At 43.3% G+C, this 22,500-nt stretch overlaps 1 protein-coding gene across 1 annotated transcript in view; it reads left to right on the top strand.

Annotated features, from left to right (window-relative positions):
* The window catches only part of mmd (disintegrin and metalloproteinase domain-containing protein mind-meld), a 540,350-nt gene that overhangs the window by 329,207 nt on the left and 188,643 nt on the right, over window positions 1–22,500 (top strand). The window contains exon 8 of the mRNA XM_080277960.1: window positions 10,525–10,535. Coding sequence (XP_080134086.1) covers window positions 10,525–10,535 — 11 coding nt within the window. The remainder of the gene's footprint in view (window positions 1–10,524; window positions 10,536–22,500) is intronic.

Below are 22,500 nucleotides of genomic sequence, written 5' to 3'. Positions count from 1 at the left end.
CCCTCTACTTTCGATGTGTTGCTCTACTTCCGATCTGTCTTACCAACCTCCCATCACCCACTCTCTCCATATAGCCATACCTCATTAACACACCCAAGTCAGCCCTTAGATCTTACTCTGTGTCCACGCCTTTCTTTTACTATCATTTCTGTTACATTGTCTCATCTCATAGAAAACCTTAGCTCTTGATTTCCAACATTTTTGCTCTATCTGTTATCTATCTGTGTGTGTGTGTGTGTGTGTGTGTGTGTGTGTGTGTGTGTGTAAAACTCCAGTGTTTACTAATTTGGAGCAAAGCGAAATTCCTCCTCATTACTCTTAGCTCTGTATGGCAGTGCAAGAAATTAATGGCCATATTTGCAGGTAATTATACTCGTGATTATAATTGGGTCACTGGAGCTCCAATTATAGCTAAAAATATAATTGCCGATTTTTCAGCGATTTGATGGCTATAATTAAAGGTACAGAGTAGATGAGGTAGTTTGATAGGTGGCTTTGGTGAGGTAGAATGAACGGTAGATGATATTGAAAGGAAGAGAGGGTTGACTGAGAAGTGGATTAGGTAGATTTAAGGCAGGGAAAGGTAGACTGAAAGGTAGACGAAATAGATTGAAAGGTGAATGAGGTAGACTGAAAGGTGGATTAGATAGACTGACAGCTGGGCAAGATATATTTATAAATGTGTGAGGTAGATTAAAAGGCGGGTATGGAAGATTGTAAAGAGAGTGAGTAAGATTGAAAAGTAGACGAGATTGACTAAAAGGTTGACGAAGTAGAATGCGGTAAGCTGAAAGGTAGACGAAGTAATTACGAAAAGTGGATGCGTTAGATTCAGCAGTGGATGACGTATATGGAAAGTGAAATTCAGAAGTGGATAGTAAACTGACAGACAACTAAAACAGACTGAAAAGTAAACGTAAAAAGTGTAGAGTGGTTGAAGGTTGGGTAGATGGAGAAGTGGTGGAGGTAGATATATTATGTTTACTGTATGATTTATTCCATTAAACCCAAATGCAAACATGAAGTTATCCTTTTTAATTGCCGATATTTATTGAGAAAAAAGGAAGATAAAGAAGTCCTGTTAGTTTTATTTTGACACTAGCAACAAATAAATTAACTATAAGATAGGGTGGAGGAAGAGGAGGACAAAGCAGAAATGAGACAGGGTTTGGAACAGTAGAGGAGACGAATAGGGGACGGAGGAAGAAACATAGGGACAGCAGGGATGACACCAGGACAGCACGTGGCAAACCTAGGACACCAAGGCTAAGACACGGCAAGTCCAGGATTCGGTAAGGCTAGGAAATGGAGAAGGCTAGGACTCGTTAAGGCTAGAACACGATAGGGTTAAGACAATATACCCCTTTTACTCTAATTTGACCTAGAATTACCCCCTTCCCATCTCCCAGTCTTGATTTTCAGTTATTCCAATAGATTGATATTGGAATATGGTACTAGCCACGAAGTCCCCGTGAAAAGCATGTAGAGCTACAGTATTGTCTTATTCTGCCACTGAGCTCCGTGATTTAAGCTGCAAAAGGATAGAAACCTGAGCCAAGTTAAGGTAAAAGAATCATAGAATGCGACAGGTCTAATACGTAATAGTCACACGGGTTGGAATCTCCCTTAAACGTCTTCATTGCCGTCTCGCGTCGTCGTCATTATCATCATTCTGTTCCCACAGATATCAGATTGAACATTTTTGCTTCATTTGTTCGCCTCTAGACATGTGCAAAAGCTATTTACTGTACCATAAATGTACCTCATACCTATTGTTACTAATTAATCTATATTTCTTTTACAGGTAAGTGGGGTGACTGGCCGGTGATGAGTGCTGATGCTGAGAGGTAGTGTCACATACGATTTTTTGTTGACCTGTACGAGCATAAGAGAATATAGAATTACTGTATGTTAACAAAGTCTTGAAGAGTGCAAAGTTTTAGGCTCCTTAATATGATGACGTCTTATTTTAGTTCATTCATGCTGTCGCCAACAACAGCCAACGTAGCAAAAAAAAAAAAAAAAAAAAAATGAAGGAGATATTGAAAGCTGTATCTGACCCTCACAGTTTGAAAAATATCACCGAGGTAGAAATACATTATCTGAAAACATTAAGAATTGAATTTATATTGCGTCCCAGGCTCAAGTGATTTGAAATCATACAAATCATATATACAAGTAGCAAATCATGAAAGAATATTTACAGTGATCTATAGTATCATTTGTCGAGGGTTTGGTACTCAGCATTGAAGTGATTAATTTATTGGGTGTGCTGGATGCTAGTTAGTGATTCTTGAGTGTTTATGGTATTCATACTGAAGTGAATAACTTTTTTTTTTGTTATGCTGAATAACTGACAACAGTAATCGTTGAGGAACGATGGACCGTTTAGCAGTTTTCACGATTTTGTTGTTATTGGTAGTATCAGTAGTATTAGAAGTAATGGTAGTTTAATATCATTATCGTGTATTAAACTTTTCTTTGTGTTGGGTGTCTTGTATATTCTATATTTTTGCTGCAGTCGTGCATCGTAGGTATATTTATTATTTTCTGCATTTTTTTAGGTATGATTATTCATAACTCACAGTTACCATACATTAACCCCTTCAGTACGGTGACAGCGTAATGAATTGTAAACTAAGTCTGGTCAGGAAGGATGTCCCAAATTGTATGGATATAGTGGCAGTAACAATTTTCACAGGCCCCTTCACTACGATGGTATCCATTTTAACACCTGCAGTCTGGAGATGTCATGCCGTAGTTTATTTTTACCACTCCCACACAATGGTATTCAGTTTAGAAAGTGAAGTGGTTAGTGAAGTCTTTCTAACAAACCCTTCCTGTTAAAAAAAAAAAAAATCTCTAGCTAAATTGTCTGAAATGAGCAAAAACAAAATGAAAAATACGTCACTGACCGGAAAGGGTTAATATTGTACCGCCAGGCTATTCTTCTAAGCCCAGGAAGGATCTCCCTTGGTGGATGCTGGAGGACTCTGCCTGGCACTATTTCTGGCACTGTTTCTGGCCGCAGGGTTTACTGAGACCAACACGTTTGCACTCTGGCGTGATGGATGACTCTTGATAATTACCAGAGATAAATTGTTTCCTCAGTCTGTACATAAAGTCCGGCCCTGAAATGTGTTTACTGTACCCGTTCAGTACGATTATTCTCTCTCTCTCTCTCTCTCTCTCTCTCTCTCTCTCTCTCTCTCTCTCTCTCTCTCTCTCTCACACACACACACACGCACACACCAGATTGACTTTATCAAATTTGGGGGGGAGACTTCACGAAGAAAAGGAAATAGAAAGTATCCAATAATTCAGTCACTGCGACAGCGATATTCTGTATGTAAATGACCATTCCAAGATCATTTTCATTTCCATCTGAATATGCACTTCTGGAATTGAATGTATATGGTACTGTACTGTGGGGTATGTATTGCTTGTCAGCCTCATGTTCAGATTATGCAATAAATTACCGTTACTTTCATCATCCAGGAGGAGGGGGAGACCAGAGATGAGATAGTAAGATGGAGTGAGGAGATATATAAAATGGGATGTGTGTGAGTTGGAGGAAGGACAGCCAAATGGCAAAGGACAGGGCGACGTGGAGGTGATTTGTTTGTGACCACCTCATACGGGATTAAGACGTCTAGCATTAAATAGATTGGTAGGAGTAAATGGGTTTTCGCAGTGTCTTGCGTTCTAAAACAAACACAGGATGAAGAAAGTGTATGGTGTATGTGTATCATGTGTTTCAAAGTACGGATACTGTGATGGCATGTGGCCGTAAAAATAATAAGCTGCTTTATCTCATTGCTTTGTTAGGGATCTAGCAGTATTATATAGCCATTACACTAATTAGCTTGTTTCCAGTTTTTATCAGTATTGGTTCGCTAGCCATTTCTCTCGAAGAAATTATAAGGTCGTTATGCCTGTGTGTGTGTGTGTGTGTGTGTGTGTGTGTGTGTGTGTGTGTGTGTGTGTGTGTGTGTGTGTGTGATAATAGTCCCTAAGATTAGTAAGCTCGTTTGTGTCGTGTTTTGTAGCCTGGTATTTGTAATGTCGATTGTCGTGTTAGTATGGATTGCCCCTATGATTGATACTGTTGTTTGTGTCGTTTTTCATAATGGCATTTACAGTGTTTACCAGTTTCATTTTCAGTACGACCCGGTTTACCAAGATGACCTCCTAGAGTTGCCTGTAGTAGTCTTTCCATTACCGAATATACTCGTAATAGTTTGATATGTAAATCATCGACAGTACGAATCAGATGGCAGGCGTTCAGGTTGTGATGTCTGTATACTCGTATATTTGAGAAGCGAAGGCAAGTTTGTGACAGGTTGAGAAGAGGTAATTTGGTGACGATGATGACGCGGCTAAAATGTTGGTATAAGTTAACTCTTTCACTACGGTGGGTCGGCCTTGATCCTTTTCAATCACAGGATGCCATTTCTGCTTTATTTGGCCAGCACCAGACCATTTTTTTTTTTTTACTTTCTTTAAAAAGACCTCGCTCATTGAAGGGGCTAGGCTGAATTTACTGTAAGGAGTAAGTAAAACATATCCCATTGTACATCATCATATCATCATCATCCGGACGTCCTTTCCCACCCTAGGGCAGGGTGAGGAGTAGCAACGTTCAGACAGCCTAAGTTTGCCCAATTAATTGGGCCACGCTTCCATTCACTCATCATTCAAGCCCACGGAATCCTGGCTCCATGAGATAGACCAAGAAAATTTCACCATATATCTATCTGATAGAGTCAGTCCGAACGCTGTCGTTAAAAAAGGTTTCCAGACCCCTGGTTATGCGCTTCTCAGCACAAAATTCACCCAGCCAGCTTGGTCTCTTGTCAGTCCCTAAGTCTCACCAACTTCCATACCTCTCTTCCTTACGCACTCATCCACCATATCCCTTCACCTTCATCTTGGCCTACCTCGCCTCCTTCCTTCTTCAAATTCGCTCAGATATTCCTTTTTTCACCATTCTGTTGTCATCCATTCTCTCCACATGACCAACCCATTTCGGTACACTCTCTTCGATTCTGGTGTCCTTAGGCTTCCTTACTCCGTATCTTTCACGAATCTCATTATTCTATATCCTATTCACTCTCTGTACCCAACATACATTCCTTAGCAGTCCCTTATCCTCTATTCTTACTCCTGACTTTTCATTTTCATCGTACATAAAGGTTAATTTTCTTCCTATGAAGCTAAGTATGTCTGAGAGGAGTTAAGAGGTGGCAGTTGTGTAGCGATGATGACACAGTATGTTGCTATAAGATAATCCCCTTCATTAAGAGAGATGTTTATTAAGTTGAATACAGTTGTGTGACAATAACAAGATAGAATAACGAGGAAAATGTTCTCGTAATGAACAGGTGACTGACAAATGCTCCTCCGTTTTCAGCAGTGACTGACAGATGTTCCTCCCTTTTCAGTAGAGACTGCCAGATGCTCCTCCCATTTCATTAATGACTTATAGATGCTCCTCCCTTTTCAGTAGTGACCGACAGATGCCCCTCCCTTTTCAGTAGTGACCGACAGATGCTCCACCCTTTTCAGTAGTGACCGACAGATGCCCCTCCCTTTTCAGTAGTGACCGACAGATGCCCCTCCCTTTTCAGTAGTGACCGACAGATGCTTCACCCTTTTCAGTAGTGACTGACAGATGTTCCTCCCTTGTCAAGAAAGACTTACTGATGTTCGTCCCTTTCAAGTTGTGACTGACAGATGCTCTTCCCTTCTCACTGTAAGGAGAACCTTGCTAACTTGAATAAACTGGTTTGTTGGTAACAAGAGTAAAACTGAAAAAATGAAAAAAAAAATAGAAGACAACGTTTAGGTACCAAAAGTGAAGGAAGTTTGTGGGAGAAGGCGAGAAGTGGCCGTTTGTCGGCGATGATGACTCTGTGAAAATGTCGGCGAGAGTTAAGGTTTGAGGAGAGGAGGGTGGCTGGGTGTAAAATCAGATATAAATATGCATATCTGAGACCCGGCAGCGGCGCCACAAGTTAAGCTGCATCTACATAAATGAATAACCGGGGGAGGGAATATTTCTATCGAATTTCCGCCTCTCTGATGATTTACACGGGAGGCGGCACTCTGGCTCCCTCTCCTTGACACACTCCTTGGTGGCACTGTGGTCCTGGTTTCACTCTGGTCTTGGTACTCTTGATCTTGGTGGCACTTTTGGTCTTGTTGGAACTCAGGTCTGTGGTCTTGCTGGCATTGTGGTCTTTGTAGGACTATGGTCTTTGTGGCAATTTGGTCTTGGTGGCGCTCTTGTTCTTAGTAGCACTCTTGATCATGGTAGCACTCTGGTCGTGGTGGCACTCTGGTCTTTGTGGTACTCTAGTCGTTGTGGTACTCTGGTATCGGAGACACTCTGGTCTTTATGGTACTCTGGTCTTGGTGGCACTCTGGTTTTGTTATCACTCGGGTTTTAGTGACACTGTGGTCTTGGCGGCACTGTGGTCTTGACTGCACTCCGGTCTTGATTGCACTCTGGTCATGATGGCACACTATTCCTGGTGGCACTTAGGTCTTGATGACACACTATTCTTGGTGGCACTCAGGTCTTGTTGGCAGTCTGGTCTTGGTGGTACCCAGGTCTTGGTGGCTCTCTGGTCTTGGTGACACTTTGGTGTTGATAACACTCGGGGTCTTCGTGGCAGTGGTCTGGATGGCACTCTAGTATTTAGCATTCTGGTCTTGATGGCACTTTTTTTTAGTGACACTCAAGTCTTGGCACACTGGTCTTGATAACACGGGCCCCTTTGCCACTCTGATCTTGATGGTACTTGGCTCTGGCAACACTCAGGTTTTAGAGTCTGATGCTGAAAAAAGAAAAAAAATGAAGAAGTTAAAAACACCCAAGAGACTTTTAAGTTCCAGTAAATCAAAAAGGAAGAGGTACTCCGAAGTATCTTTTACCAACGAGAAAACACTTTAGTATTAAAGTTATTGGATTAGTGATGATTTATCCTCGTTGCTAATACTCGTACAGACATCGGTGTGGTACTAGAATAATGTGCCACTGAAATGTCATGTGTCCTGTGGTTCAGAGGTAATAATGTAGTAATGTGTCGTACAGTCCTGGTCAATAGTTCACTAAAATTGCAGTACGATGACGTCTTTGTTTACTGTTGGTATCTTCAAACCAGTTTATTTACCTAAGAAAGATTTTTCGAACTGGAAGGGTCTAATATACCATCATTTAACCTCTTCACGACTAGGATATTCCAATAACCTGTGTAAAATCGTCTGGCGATCGGAACAACAAAATGAAAATGCGATCCAATACCTTACGAGTCAGGATTTTAGCTGATTTTTTGCCGGTTTTGAAGCTTTTTGGGTATTGTTGGTTATTTTAGCCACACCTCTTTAGCTTTTGACGCCGTAGCTATGAAGGCGGTGTAGTGTCTTTATAAGCTGTGGTTCGCCTTGTCTGCCTACCGTATGTACTCTGGTGGGAGCAGGGACAGTGTAGGAGGCAAGCGAATAACAGAGATGGTAGAGGAGGCATGGGTGAAACAGGAATGGTGGAAGTTACTTGAGTTCCATGGGGCAGACACGAGAGTGAGGTAGGATTGGTGGAGGGCATCGGGGTAAGACAGAAATGTTGCAGGGACGGAGGTGTGGCACGGTTACGATAAAAACAGGATTGATGGAGGTCAAAGGCTATGCTGGAGAGAGGTAGAGGTAGTGGAAGAAGCAAAGGAGTATAGCAGTAACGGGAATACTAGAAGACACATGAGTGAGACAGGCTCGGTTGAGGTCACTGGGGTATGGCAGGGACGGGGGGAAAACAGATATGGGTAGGGGTGTAGCAAGGTCAGGATAGAAAGCAGACATGGTGGAGGACAGGCGAGGCAGGAGTGATGCAGAAAAGTGGCAGAGACAGGGGATCAGGCAAGAATAGTGAAAGACATATGAGGCAGGAATAATGGGGAGCACAGGGGCGTTTCAGAGGTGTGTCAAGGACAGGGCAGAGGACAAATGGCGATGGAGGACACAAGTGAACTACGGGTGACGTAGGGTTGGCAGATGAGGTAGGGTTGGTAGATGAGGCAGGATGAAGGTGGATACAGGGTGAGGGCGAAGGCAAGGGTGAGGCAGGGTGAGGACGAAGCCAGGGGTGAGGCAGGGTGAAGACGAAGCAAGGGGTGAGGAGGGTGATGGCGAAGGCAGAGGTGAGGAGGGTGAGGGCGAAGGCAGCGGTAAGGACAAGATAACTGAGGGAGGTGAGGCACAGTCGTCAGTGAAGGCATGTGACAATCACGTTCTGGACACGCGTAACAGAGGACCATCATCCTATAAGCTCAGAATTTACAAAAGGAGAGATTTAGGCATTTCCCTGAGGATATTAAAAGCTGCTTTCCAACATACCCACATCGCTAGTGTACCCTCTCAGGTAGACGAGGTTGAGTATGCTATTGAAAGATTTGCATTATCATCATCATCGTCGTCGTCGTCTTCGTCGTCATCATCATCATCATCATCATCATCATCACCATCATCGTCGTCGTCGTCGTCTGTCTTCTCTTATGTTCATGTTCTCGTCCTTTTCATGTATCATTACTCATTCCCCTCTTTCCTTCGTCTTCGTCGTCGTCATCATCATCATCATCATCATCATCTTCGTCGTCATTTCCATCATCCCTCTAATCCTGTGTTCATGTTCTCGTCCTTTTCACGCATCATTATTCACACCCCACTTTCCCATCATCTCCTCTCCATATCATGCCATCATTTTCCTCACCTGTCTTCCCTTTTCTCTTCATTCTCCCTTCGATTCCCTCTCTTCACTTTGTTTTTCTCCCCTCTTGCCTATTGCCCCCTTTATTTGTTGTATGTTCGTATCCATATTTTCATCTGTTATTCCTCTCATCTCGTAAACCTGCATTAATATATCTTTTTCCAGTACTCTTCATTCCACTCATGTTCATCTCTGTCCCTTCCATTTTATCCTTTTTCATTCCTCTTTGTTTCTTTCATTTTTACTTCTGTCTCATCCATCATTCCTTTCTCTCCCCTCCCATTTTCTCTCTGTTTCTCTTCCATTTCCATCCCTCATCTCCCTCTCCATTCCTTCCCCTCCGCTCCCCTTGCATTTCCTCCCTTCATCTCTCCATCCATAACTTTCCCTTATCACCCCCTTCAATACTCATCCCCCATCCTGTCCCCTCCTCATTCCTCTCCCCTCACCCTGGCCGTCTCTGGAGTCCCCCTATCACCTCCCTCACCCCGGCACTGTTAATGTAAGGAATCAGTGAATCGTCTCCTAATGACCTTTGTGCCACCAGTAGGGAAGGGATTCTCGCTGCAAACACCTCGAAGCAGATTCAGTGTACTCCATTTTACAAGAACTTTACCTAGAACTGCTGTCTCTTGAGTTGTAAGAACAGAATAACACTAGAATGTGGTGCTGTTAATGAAGAAGTGTTGTGGCAGGGATGTGGACCTGTAGTATTGCCCTTTTCTACAAATGAAGTACGTGAAATAAGCTGCAAAAGGACGAAAATCCATGCCAAGAAAGGATAATTATGTACTTTGCTTTCCATATCGTAAGCACACACACACACACACACACACACACACACACACACACACACACACACACACACACACACACACACACACACACACACACACACACACACACACACACACACACACACACACACACACACACACACACACACACACACACACACACACACACACACACACACACACACACACACACACACACACACACACACACACACACACAATTTTTCCTCTTAACCATGATGTGTTTTGAAAGTAGAAGAAGACAAAAAAATGATCCATCCTCTCTTTCTCTCTCTCTCTCTCTCTCTCTCTCTCTCTCTCTGCAGCTACTGCTTGCGAAAAACAAATCTGAGTTGCGAGAGGGATTTAATCGTGGTTTTATTGGTGTACGTGGACCCTGATTTCGATCCCCGCGCTGGTCAGAGTGTTGGACAGAGTTTGTTTTCTCCATGCCTCTTTTTCACCCAGCAGTGTTGGTATGACGGATGACCTGATACAGATATAACTGTTGCAGGTGTAGTTCTAAGGAAAGACTGGAACTTAGCAAAAATTTATTATATGCAGTCCTATGTGTATGAGTGACGGTAGGTATGCGGACCTCTACAAGCGATCATCTATGCTGTCCTTTGTTTACAAGTGACTACATATGCGGGTCTGTATTTAAAAGTGATACGAGATATGCGAATCTATATTTACAAGTGACAATACGGATGCGGTCCATTGTTTACAAGTGAATACGTACCTTTTTTTATTTTTTAGTTTTACGGCGTGTCCTCTTATTTCGTTAAGGACTAAGGCATTGCCACTTGGTAGAGGACTTAGGTTTGGAGCGTGTAGCACTTTATGACCGGATGCCCTTCCTGATGTCTGCAAGTGACCCTTGGGTGTACTCGAACCTCCGACCCTTTGGGCAGAGCGGAACGCTCTATCCCACTGAGCCACCACGGCTGCTACAGGTGGAAGTTGATCACTCAGTACTTCAGTGCCAAAGGCGTTGCCAGTCCGGCCAATGTGAGTGTCTGGTAGCATGTATGTCGTGCTTTATTTACGAGTGGCAGCACGTATGCGATCCTGTATTTACAAGTGACAGAACTTACGGTATGCCATGCTTAATTTACGAATGGCAGTACGTATGCAGTCCTTTATTTACAAGTCACAATGTATGCGATCACTTATTTACAAGAGACAATGTTTGCGATCCCTTATTTACCAGTGGTGCTATGTATTTATGCGGCCTTTATTCACGAGTGACAGTACGAATGTAAACCTTTATTTACGCTGTCCTTTATTTACGAGTGACATTATGAATGCGATCCTGTATTTATGCCGTCCGCTATTTACAACTGCCGGTACATATGCAGCCCTTTCTTTGGCAGAGGTGCAGACAAAAATCCTGCTTGCACAAGGTGGCAAACTTTGGGCTGCCGCAACTCCAGTGTAATCCCAGTCCGCCGAATCAAACTCTTGGCAACTTGTTGACACTCTGGACTCGCCTACACAAGCCAAGACGCTCTCAACTTTGCCCGTCCCACTGTTTCCCTCCTCTCTCTCACTTCTGCTCTCGCTGCCCCCCTCCCACACTTTTTTTTTTCCTCGTAGTCCCCTCTTCCTCCCACCTCACATTTTGCCCCTTCCATCCCTCTCATTTACCTTTTCTCTCCTTTCCCTCTCACACGCGCTTCCTACTCTCTTCGTCCTTTTCTTCTCTCTTCCTCTAACACTTTCTTTTCCTTCCTTTATTTTCTCCCGCTCCTCTCCCACTTCCTCCTTTCCCATTATCGTTCTCTTCCCTTCCCCACCCACTTTCTCGTCCATTCTGTTCGTCCCTCTTCCTCCCACTTTTTCTCCTCTAGCATTGTACCCACCCCTCCCCCCACCCTTCCAGTCTTCCCTCACCCTTTCACTCTCTCCCTCTCTTCATTCTACGTTTTCCTTTCCCAGGTTCTCTGCCCTCCCCTTTCCCCATCCTTCCCTTTCCTTTACACTCTTTCCACCTTCCCCATCCTTCCTTTCTTCCTTTCCTTTTACGGTCTCTCCCCTTCCCCCTCGCCCTTCCTTTCTTCACTCTCCTTGCCATTCTCTCACCTTGCATTCTGCCCTCCTCTTCCCCACCCCTCCACCCTTCTCTATATCATTCCTCCCTCATCCCTCTCTTTTCCTCTCCTTCCTCCTCCCCTCCTTTCCTCTCCCCTTTTCCCCTCCTTCCCCTTCCCCTCCCCTCCCCTTCTCTTTTCCCCTCCTTACCCCACCCCACTACACCCGCGCCTCCCAGGAGTCCAAAACAGAGAGTGGCCGGGATGACGCTGGCCCAATTTGCATAGCCGGGGTTGTTCCTCTCTGAATATGTAATGGAGTAAAGTGGGGCGGGGAGGGGGGGGTTGGGGGGGCAAAGTGTGGAAAGGGTTAGAGGGTTGGGGAAGGGGAAGCGGGTGGAGAGGTTGAAGGAGAGATAGGGTACAGAGTTTTGGAGGGGTTAGAAAGGAAAAAGTGTGGAAGGGGTTAGAGAGATAGGGGAAGGGGGAAAGGGTGATACACTGGGTGGGGGTACGGATGGAGGACGCTGAGGTGAGACTTATACGGGTGGGGGCGGTGTAGAGGGATTGGAATGGGGATGGGGGGAAGGGTGAGAGGGTTGGGGGGAAGGGAAAACCGGCAGTGAAGTTGGGGGGAGAGGCAGGGTACGGATGGGGATCGCTGAAGAGAGATTTCTAGGGATGGGGAGGGAGTGGAGTGGTTGAGAGGGGAAAATGTGGAAAGCGTTAGAAGATTAAGGGGAGGGGAAAAGGAAAGCAGGTGGGGAGGTTGGGAGAGTGGCAGGGCAAGGATGGGGAACACCGAGGGAAGATATCTGGGTGGGTGTGGTGGGGGGGTTGGAAGGGGAAAGGTGTGGACAGGGTTTGAGGGACACAAGGGGTGGGGATGTAGAGGTTGAGGGGAGTTTTGGAATTCTTGACAAGAGGTAGGGTATGGATGGGGAACGGTGAAATGAGAAGTCTAAGGGTGGGGAATGGGTGGAGGGGTTGGAGGAAGAGTGGATGGATTTGGAAGGGAAGGGAAGTGTGTGGAGGAGTTTTACGGGAGAGGAGTTTTGGTAGGTAATGGTATGGGTGTGGAAGTTAGAGGAAAGATGTAATGAGATGGGGAAATTGGGGAATGGTACTTTGGGTGTGGGGAAAGTATGAACGAATTGTGGAGGGGAGGAGAAGATGGGGAAAAGATGAAGAGGGGTGGAAAAGGCAAAGAAGAGAGAGAGAGAGAGTGACTTGGTAAGGAATATGTAGATGCTGAGTGAAAGCAGGGCAAGGTGATGGTGTTAGGTGAGATGGGAGGGGATATGACGCCTGGAAAAAGGTAAGAGAGGCAGATGGGTCGAGGGTGGAGGGTGGGGATGAGGAGATGTAGATAAGGGAGGGATTGAGCTGGGTGAGTAGAGTTGGGGAGGGATTAGGGAGGGAAGAGAGGGGCGATGGAGGAAAAACTAGTTTGGGTATATATATATATATATATATATATATATATATATATATATATATATATATATATATATATATATATATATATATATATTTAATAACAGAACAGAGGAAGGAAACATCATCATCATCATCATCATCCGGACTTCCTTTCCCACCCAAGGGCAGGGTGAGGAGTAGCAATGTCCAGACAGCCTAAAATTGCCCAATTCAGTGGGCCACGCTTCCATTCACTCATCATTCAAGCCCCCGGAATCATGGCTCTATCGGATACGCCAAAAACATTCACTACGTTCTGTAGCTTCATGTAATCGTATCCGACAGAGTCAATCCAGACGCTGCCTTTTTAAAAAGGGGTGCCAAAAATCCCTGATCATGCACTTCTCACAAAAGTCATCCAGCCAGCTCGATCTCCTGTCAGTTCCCTAGCCTCACCGACTTCCAAACCTCTCTTCCTAACACATTCATCCACCATATCTCTCCACCTTCACCTTGGCCTACCTCGCCTTCTCCCTCCTTCGAATTCGGTCAGATATACCTTCTTCACCACTCTATTGTTATCCATTCTCTCCACATGACCATACCATCACAGTACACTCTCTTCAATTCTGGTGTCCACCGACTTCCTCACTCCGCATCTTTCACGAATCACATTATTTCTTATCCTATCCACCCTCTGAACTCCACATACATTCCTCAGCAGTCCCATCTCCACTGCTCTTACTCTTGACTTTTCATTTTCATGCCACACCATAGTCTCACATCCGTATGTTAAAGTTGGCACTAACACTCCTTCATGTAAGCCCCGTGCAGCTGCAACACTCAAGCCTCTGTTTCTTATCAAGGCCTTCATTGCACCAGCTACTTTTCTTCCTTGTGTCACTCTACTTTCAAGTTGTTTTGCACATTTTCCTTCCTTTTCTGTCACTGTACCCAGGTATTTGAACTCTCTCACCAATTCCAGTTTCTCTCCATTCACTGTTACATTGCACTGGGAGTCACCTTCTCTCTCAATAACCGTCACTTTACTCTTTTCTACATTTACTTTCAAGGAACGACGCTTACAGACAAATGATTTAAAAAAAAAAAATCCGTACACCAGATTACTGGTGTCCTCTGTTCATAAAATATCTGTAACAGTTAGACTTGAACAGCTGTAGGTTGAAGTTTGGAGGGAAACAATTCTAGGGAAGCGAGTTCCAAAGAGATGCAGTACGGGGAATGAAAGAATTCTGATAGGCAGAAGTTCTGCAATATGACTGAGTGACATTCCAGTCATGAGCGCTACCAGATGCCCGTTTAGCACGAGAGAAGGCATGGAGAGGTGGCATCATGGACGCAACTTCGTCTGAACATTTGCCATAAAAAATGTTTGTAAAATTATGCAAGGGAGGCAACATTCCTTCTTACTTGTAGGGGAGGTAGTTTATTTGTAATGGCAGGGTTGTTAATAATTCTAACAGCCTTGTTCTGAATTTTGTCTAATTGTTTTAATGCAACCTCACCACATCCATTCCACAAGGGTGAGCAATATTCAGGCTGAGAGCGCACGACTCTTATAAATTACAGCTAACTGCTCGTCAGTGAACAAGTTACGGACTCTGTACATTAGTCCAAGTTTCTTTGAGGTGGTTTTAGCAAGTGATCTAATATGAGAGGTCCAGCTGAGGGCATTGGTAAGTGAGACGCCGAGAATTTCAATACTTTTGGAGATGGGAAAATTAGTAGTACTGAAGGAAATATACGAATCTGGCAATATCTGTCTATTAGTAAATTGTATGTATTTAGTTTTACCAGCATTAAATGAGACAAGGATGTTTTGTCCCCATTCATTGATCGTAGATAGGTCTTGATTTATGGAGATGGCTGTACTGAGTTGAGAGGTAGAGATATTAGACTTTGTAAGTGGGTGTCTGAGTGTGAATGAACTAAGTGCTGTTGAGTCATCTGCATATGAGTGAATGGAATTGTGGGTGACAGATAAGAGATCATTAATATGAACCAGGAACAGGGTTGGCACCAGAACTGATCCGGCGTTAATTGAGTGGAAATTGGAATATTCATCATCTACTTTTATCTTCCTGTCACTGAGATATGGGGAAATCAAAGGAACAAAAGACGTTAGTCCATAGCAAGGAAGTTTGGACAGTAGAGAACGGTGCCATACTCTATCGAAAGCTTTAGAAATATCAAGGGCTGCTGCATGAGTTTCCCCATGTAGGTCAATTGATTGATGGATGGTATGAGAGTATGTCAATGGTGGATCTTTCGTGGCGAAAACCATATTGTCTATCACTAATTAAGTTGTTGGATTCAAGATGTTTAACAATGTGCTTATTAATTAAAGTTTCAAATACCTCACCAAGAGAAGATGTGACTGCTACTGGTCTGTCATCAGAGGGGGCAGAGGAACTCCTTTCTTCGGAAGTGGGTGGATATTGGCTTCTTTCCATGAATTTAGGAATGAAGAATTACGTATGCATAGTCTGAATAATTTAGCTAGAACAGGGGCAAGTGCAGGGGAACACTTTTTCAAAACAGTTAGCGGAATTCCATCAGGGCCTGGAGCTTTGTTTGTAAATAAATTGTCTAGGATGGATTTTACGTATCTTGTCTGTATTTTAAGTGGAACAGTTTCGGGAGAGTCAAGTTCTAGTACTGGGGCGTTCTGTTTGGCATTGTCTACAGGTAGAATTTTTGGCAAATATGCAGGCAAAAATATCTGCTTTCGCACGTGGGTCATTTGTAATGTTGCCATCTGAAGATTGTAGTGGGGGAATGGATGATGACTTGTTAAAGTTATTATTGAAAGAATTAAGAGTTGACCAAAATATTCCATTGTCATTAGGGTTGTTAAGTAGTTTTGATGCTTGCTTTTGAAGAAAGTTAGATTTAGCCAGATTTATTATAGCTTTTGCATGATTTCTAGCAATTTTAAATTGAGAGAGTGAATCAGATGTTTTTTATTTTAAGTTAGAGTTATATGCTAATGACTTTTGGGCTGTTGCTCTGGCACAATTGCCATCAAACCATTTTGGAGAGTTCGATCTTTTAGGGAACTGTTGACTTGGTATGAATAAATCCATACCAGCTATTATTAAGTCGCAAATGTGGGTCTGGGTAGAACTGGGATCACTAGAGAAGAAAGACTGCGATGGAATGTCAGCAAGATAATTTCTAAATCCATCCCAGTTTGCCCTATCAAAGTGCCATCGGGTCATCCTGACAGGTTCAGAACGGGGAGGTGTGGGGGGGTTAACTAATGAGGCTTTGATGAGATTGTGGTCAGAGGATCCAAGTGGTGACAGTACCTCTATCCTGTATTGATCTGGATTATTTGTCAAGAATAAATCCAAGAGATGGGCATTATGGTCAGGATTATCAGGTATTCTGGTTGGTTGCTTTAACAGCTGGACGAGATTAAATGATTCTGCAGATAGCTCGCACTCCCAGCGTCATCAGTCCTGGCAGAATGCAATAACCATTCTACATTATGTATGTTAAAATCACCCAAAATGGTAATTTCGGTGCTAAGGGCAAGGTTAAGGTTACTCAACTGTGTGGATATGGAATCAGATACACTGGGTTCCGAAGAAACATTGGGGGAACGATAGACTACACATATATTTGTAATAATTTGACAGTTTATACAATGAGTAATCAAAACTGGATGAAGTGAAGTTTATAATTGTATCAACTGCATATTGGGATTTGATATAACAACAGGTGCCGCCCTTGTTACGGAAGTTTGTGAGGAGATGGTAACCGGGAAAATGTTAAGGTATGGTGGAGGGGGAGAGCAAATGGAGGCAGGGGATTGGGTGTTGAAAGGAAGGAGCAGAGGATGAGAGAAGAGAATGAAATGGGAGAAAATACAAGGTTAGCAGAGCTGGAAGAAAGGCTTGACAGGGGGGGAAAGGTGGAGGGAGGGGATATGGTACTGAAGAGGGACAGAATAAGATAGGGATGGGAGCGACAAAGCAGGAATTCAAAAAGGGGAGATAGTGGAAGGAGGGGATATGGGCAGTAGAAGAGAAGCAAGATGAGTTAAGGGTCAGAGGTACGTGTGGGACAGAACTGGGAATAGAAAGGAAGATGTAATAGAAGGCTGGCAAGGTTGAAGAAGGGGCTGAAGGGCGGAGAAAGTGGTGGGAGTGAAAACAGATACTGAAGGAAGGTTATGATGAAGTACTAACCAGACGGACAGAACTGGGAATAAAATTGAAGAGGAAAGGATGGCAGGATTGGAAGAAATGTCTGAGGGACATAAAACGGAGTGGGGAGGTGATGGATGTTGAAGGAGGAGCATGATGAGATACGAGACACCCTGAAGGTAAGACAATGCTGGGGACAGCATGGCGATGATTGGGTGGAGGTAGAGACGGTGGGATGTGGATATTGGGAAAGGAGCAGGATGAAGCAGAAGCCGGAGTTAGTCAGGGCAGAGCTGGAAACAGAAGGAAGATGAAGGAGGTGGATGCATGGGTTCAGTGCTGAGATGAAAGCAAAGACGAGGACGGAGATGAGACAGTGGCAGGAGTGAGGCAGGAGTTAGAAAGCTGCAGTGGTGAGACAGGATGAGGACGAAGGTAGAGTTGAGGCAGGGTGAAGGCGAAGATTGAGCGGAGGCAGAGGCAATTTGAGGATAGAGGCAAGGTTAGGATGCTGGGGCAGGAAGCAAATGAGCACAACAGGAGTTGAGGGACTTACAAAAAGCGTAGGCGAAGAAAACACAAAGAATTGAGGCACAAGGGGCTCTGAGGGCGGCATGGTGAGAGACCCCACAGCAAACTATATACTTCACTGCCATTACTTTTGTCTGTCTGTTCATTCTGATTAATAGTGAACGAATGTAAATTACGAGGACCGCCAAACATTGAGGAGCTGTATCGAACCCCCTCCAGCTAGAAAAAGACTCTCCTAAGCTAAATATAATCATTTGAAGACAGCAAGAATAAAAAGACGCCATAGTAGTAATAGGTTAGGGCACGGCAGGGCTTGGACACGGAAATTTAGAAAATGGAAAGGTTAAGAGCTGGAAAGGCAAAGCACGGTAATGTAAGGCTCAGAAAATGCTAGGCATGAAAAGCGAGGAATGCCGTATGTCTGTGAAAAGGGAGAATCGGGGTAGAAGGTATACTGTATGGAGACAGATGCTGTAAAGCCATTTCTCTAATAACAAAAGAATGGTGGGACTGGAAAAATCGTAAAACTTAGCCAGTTAGAAAATATTTGAGCTGTATAAGCAACGCATATATATATATATATATATATATATATATATATATATATATATATATATATATATATATATATATATATATATACACTTTTCACGGTAACGTGCAAGAAAGATACCTTCTGTAGGAACAAACTGTCCTCCTGTCACTACGAGAACGCACTTCTTTATGCCCGCCATCCACAGACAGTCTTGTTCAGCTTAACACTTGTAATGAAAAGGTCATTGAAGGGTAGGCTGTATCTGACCCCTACAGTTCGAAAAGTCTCTCCTAAGCAGCTTGAAACAGTCTGATGGTAGCAATAATGAAATAAAAGTCACAGTAGTGGAGTTATATCACATTATTTACTAACTCTGCGTCTGTCATGGCTTTCCGGTTCGGGGTCAGTAACTAGAATATCCTGTTGATGTTGTAGTTGTTGTCATGCATAATAGGAAAGTGAACTTACAAACCGTGGACGAAATTAGAAGCATTAAATTTTTACTCCTTCACTATGATTTTTTATTCGTGCTGGCGCAGTATGATTTTATTTAGGAGAAACCCGCATGAAGTGGCTAGATATTCTCCTGTGCTTACAATACAATGACGTCCTTTTTATATTTATTTTTACTGCCTCCAGACGATATTATTCAGGATCAGTTGGACCCTTCATAGTGAAGTGCCAGTAGGCATTCCTAAGTAAAAAAAAAAAAATCAGCTTGTGGAGGCCGAAATGAAATACATATAATTGGATACCAATACTCAAAAATTATACTATAGGCACCTTGCTTTCTGGGTTGTGTTGCTTGGTGTGGGTTAATGTTGGTGGTTTATGTCGAATTCCGATTTAACTTTGGCTTACTAGATAATGTATATGTGTGCGAGTTGCGTTTGGTTTGGAGTGGCCGAAGCGAATTTTGTCTTGTGTGGTTGAATTAGGGTGTAGAGTGAGCTGATATGGTTCGTTTGGTCTGCGGGATGTGATTTGGTCTTTAGATGGTTGTTGTAGATTTTTTTTTTTTCCTCACCGACAAGGAGAGTATGTTTTCACCCGTATGTTTGTTAGTTTGTCTTTTAGAAGGGAGAGATTTGGACCAAATTTGGTGGGTAGATAGTCCATGTCCCAGGGAATACCCGATTAACTTTCGGAACCTTTCCGGATCGTATGACAGATTCTGGATCCGGAAAACATTTTTGGTGAAACTTTAATCAGTGATGAGAAAACCTAACCCATTATGAAGAGTGGTTTGGAATTACGTTGCCGTCGTCGGAGAGATGCGCTCCTCTGAGTGCCCCTCTAGTTGTTTGCTTTTGTCGTTTGTGTTGGTCAGTTTAATAAGCCTTGTCATATAGACTGGTGTAGTTAATCTTGTTTTGTCTTAGTCATTCGGTCTGTTGGATGTAGTATAATCCTAAATATTAGTCTGGATTTTTTTTTCTTGTGGTCTGTTTGATATATCCTGTCTGGTCTAGGATTGACCCCAGTCTACCCTCGGTCTATCTCTGGCCCTAGTCTGGCCCAGGCCTAGACTTGATTCATGTCGTACATGAACTTGCGTATGGACTCGAGGCCGCCGCCTGTTGCTCGTTTCATCCGTCACCCCTTGTTTATTCGTCGGAACTTTTAAACTAAATTTGTGTGAATAAAGTAGTATGTGGTAAGGCTCGAAGAAAATGGACATATCGTCATTGGTTCCGTCACAACAAACAAACAATTGAGGAATAACTAATAATTTCGCCTTTTTTTTTTTTTCACCAAAAATGTTCATACAAAATCTTGGGCCCTGCAGAATGTTCTTGCAAGGTTTCATTAAAAGCGGTTTAGGAGGAGTAGCCAGATAGATCCTGATTCAGACTGACAACGGTTAGTTATTATGTAGATCTGAACTCAGTCTTGTCCGGGTCTTAGGCGGCTCCTCTCTGGTCCAAGGCGGACCTCGTTCTGGATCTGGCCCTCATGTTGGCCTATTATTACCCGTTTGGCCCCTCTCTTGCCGCAGTTGTGCTGTAGTCATTGCTCAGTCTGTCCCTCCTTCTGTTGGGATATTAGTTTTGTCCTGGTTTTATCCCGATCGTGCCCCGGTCTAGCCCTGGTCTGGGCCCCGGTCTGGGCCCCGTTCTTGCCGTGGGCCAGGACCCTAATTAAGCGTTTTTGGGCCCGCTAGGTAGGCGGTGTTTGGTGAGAGGGACCCCCAGGCGCCTTCATACCTCCTTTAATCTCATTTCTTTACCGCGCCATCGCTTTCCTAAATATAATCGCATTAATCTAAAATTTTATGGAGCCATTAATAGAATTTTTACCGGTGTGTGATAATATGTGAGAGCGGAAGCAGTTTTCACGGGGCCACCGGATTTTATAAGTTTCATTTTGTTGGACTGGGTAAAATGCGTTTAGTGTCGCCATTTTGCTGGTTGATTTCCCGTGCCAAAAAAAAAACAAAGTTGTAGATTTTGTCGCCTTTTTTATAGTTTTTTGATGGTGGCATAAAAGCCGTTTTAGATGGAAATATGTTGCATTTAGTTCGGCTATAAACAGAATGCAATTGACGTCACCCCCCCTCCCCACTGCAATGTTTGAATAGAAGAGTTTGTGTTCATGGAGTACACTTGTGAAAATGTGGAACTGTTTGTTACCATTTTAAAAATAGTTGCAGCCTCAGTATATATATCATTATTTTGTGTTAGTTACTTTTGATGTTTGTCTTTGTGGAATTTTCTGAAGCACTTACATCAGCTTTTTTCTACCGGTGGCAAACCCTGATCCTTCTGCCTTTTTTTCTGTGGTTTTTGTTCATTCTTCCTTTCGTAGTTCCCAGTCTGTCAAACTTTCAATCTTCCTGTCAGCTATTCTTTTACTTTCAAAATTCCAGTAAATTATTGTATTACATTTAGTCGTCACGTAAACTATTTTTTTTTAAGTCTTCATGTAAATCTCTCTCTCTCTCTCTCTCTCTCTCTCTCTCTCTCTCTCTCTCTCTCTCTCTCTCTCTCTCTCTCTCTCATATCTGGTTCTGACACTACTCATCCACTTTTTTAACACTCCCTCCCTCACCCACCTCTCTCTCTCTCTCTCTCTCTCTCTCTCTCTCTCTCTCTCTCTCTCTCACAGAATATACCAAAATTAGATTGATCTGATGGTTGTTTGAATTGATTATGGCTAAACGGCTTCCTCTAGGCTGGTGGATATGACATGCTTCACCAACTACACTTTATTCTCCTAACCTTTTCGGAGATTTTCGTTCTTTTGCAACTTCTTTAGCTCAGTCGCAGAAAATACTTTGGCTCGATATCCTTTCTTAATACTTAATGGCTGATCTTAGTGTTACTCTTTTCATGCAGCTTAGTATATATGATGTAGGGATGGCTGTTTTAGGCCAGGTTTAAATGGACAGAGTGTAGGAGACGAGATGGGTGGTGGCTGTTGGATCGACTGAAGGCCTTTCATCTTCTTTCTTTCTTTCTTTTTTCTTTTTTTTTTTTTTTATAACTACCGGTATGATATGGGTGGGGGCATGGCAGCCTGCAAGATGAGTGTTTTTTTGCTGAAGTTAATAGTGCTTGGACAGTGGCTAGATGAGTGTAGTGGTTGATGTGTGACTCACTTTTAACCCAGTGAGGATTCTTAGGTCTTGTTCATTGTATTCTTAATGGAAATAGACAGTGTTATTCAGTGGACAGTAGATGTGTACAATTAGGAACTAGAGGCGTTAAATACAGCCCTTATAAACCCTCTCACTACTACCGGACCCTTTTAATCTGAATATAGCAGCAAGAATACGATCAAATCCATCGTTTTGCAGGGGGGGGGGATTTCAACGTTAGCTTTGCAGATAAATTGAAGGATAAAGATTTCGTTAATGTGAAGTAGGTGGAGACCGGCCAGATGGAGGATCAATGAATGGATGTCTAAAGTTTGGGTGAATGGATAGAGGCAAGGTGAACGGCTGGCTAAAGTATGGGTGGGTGGCTAGAGGCTACCTGATCGGATGGCCAAAGTTTGGGTGGATGGCTAGAGGCTAGCTGAACGGATGATCAAAGTTTGGGTGGATGAATAGTGGCTAGCTGAATGGATGGCCAGAGTATGGGTGGATGGTTAGAGGCCAGCTTAGAGGTCAGCAACCGTTAAAGCTAGGAGAGCCATTTATTTTAATGTTTCATAAAAATGTAGTACTCTCGGAGCCGCAATACAAAAAATTGTCTCATAAACTGAAATCAACACTACTTCTAAATCTAAACAAAACATTACG

Source organism: Coenobita brevimanus, chromosome 71 (assembly GCF_032717465.1).
Source record: "Coenobita brevimanus isolate Jiangsu-jjx chromosome 71, ASM3271746v2, whole genome shotgun sequence".
NCBI classification, from domain to species: Eukaryota; Metazoa; Arthropoda; class Malacostraca; order Decapoda; family Coenobitidae; genus Coenobita; species Coenobita brevimanus.
This window is presented reverse-complemented; position numbering and strand designations above follow the sequence as displayed.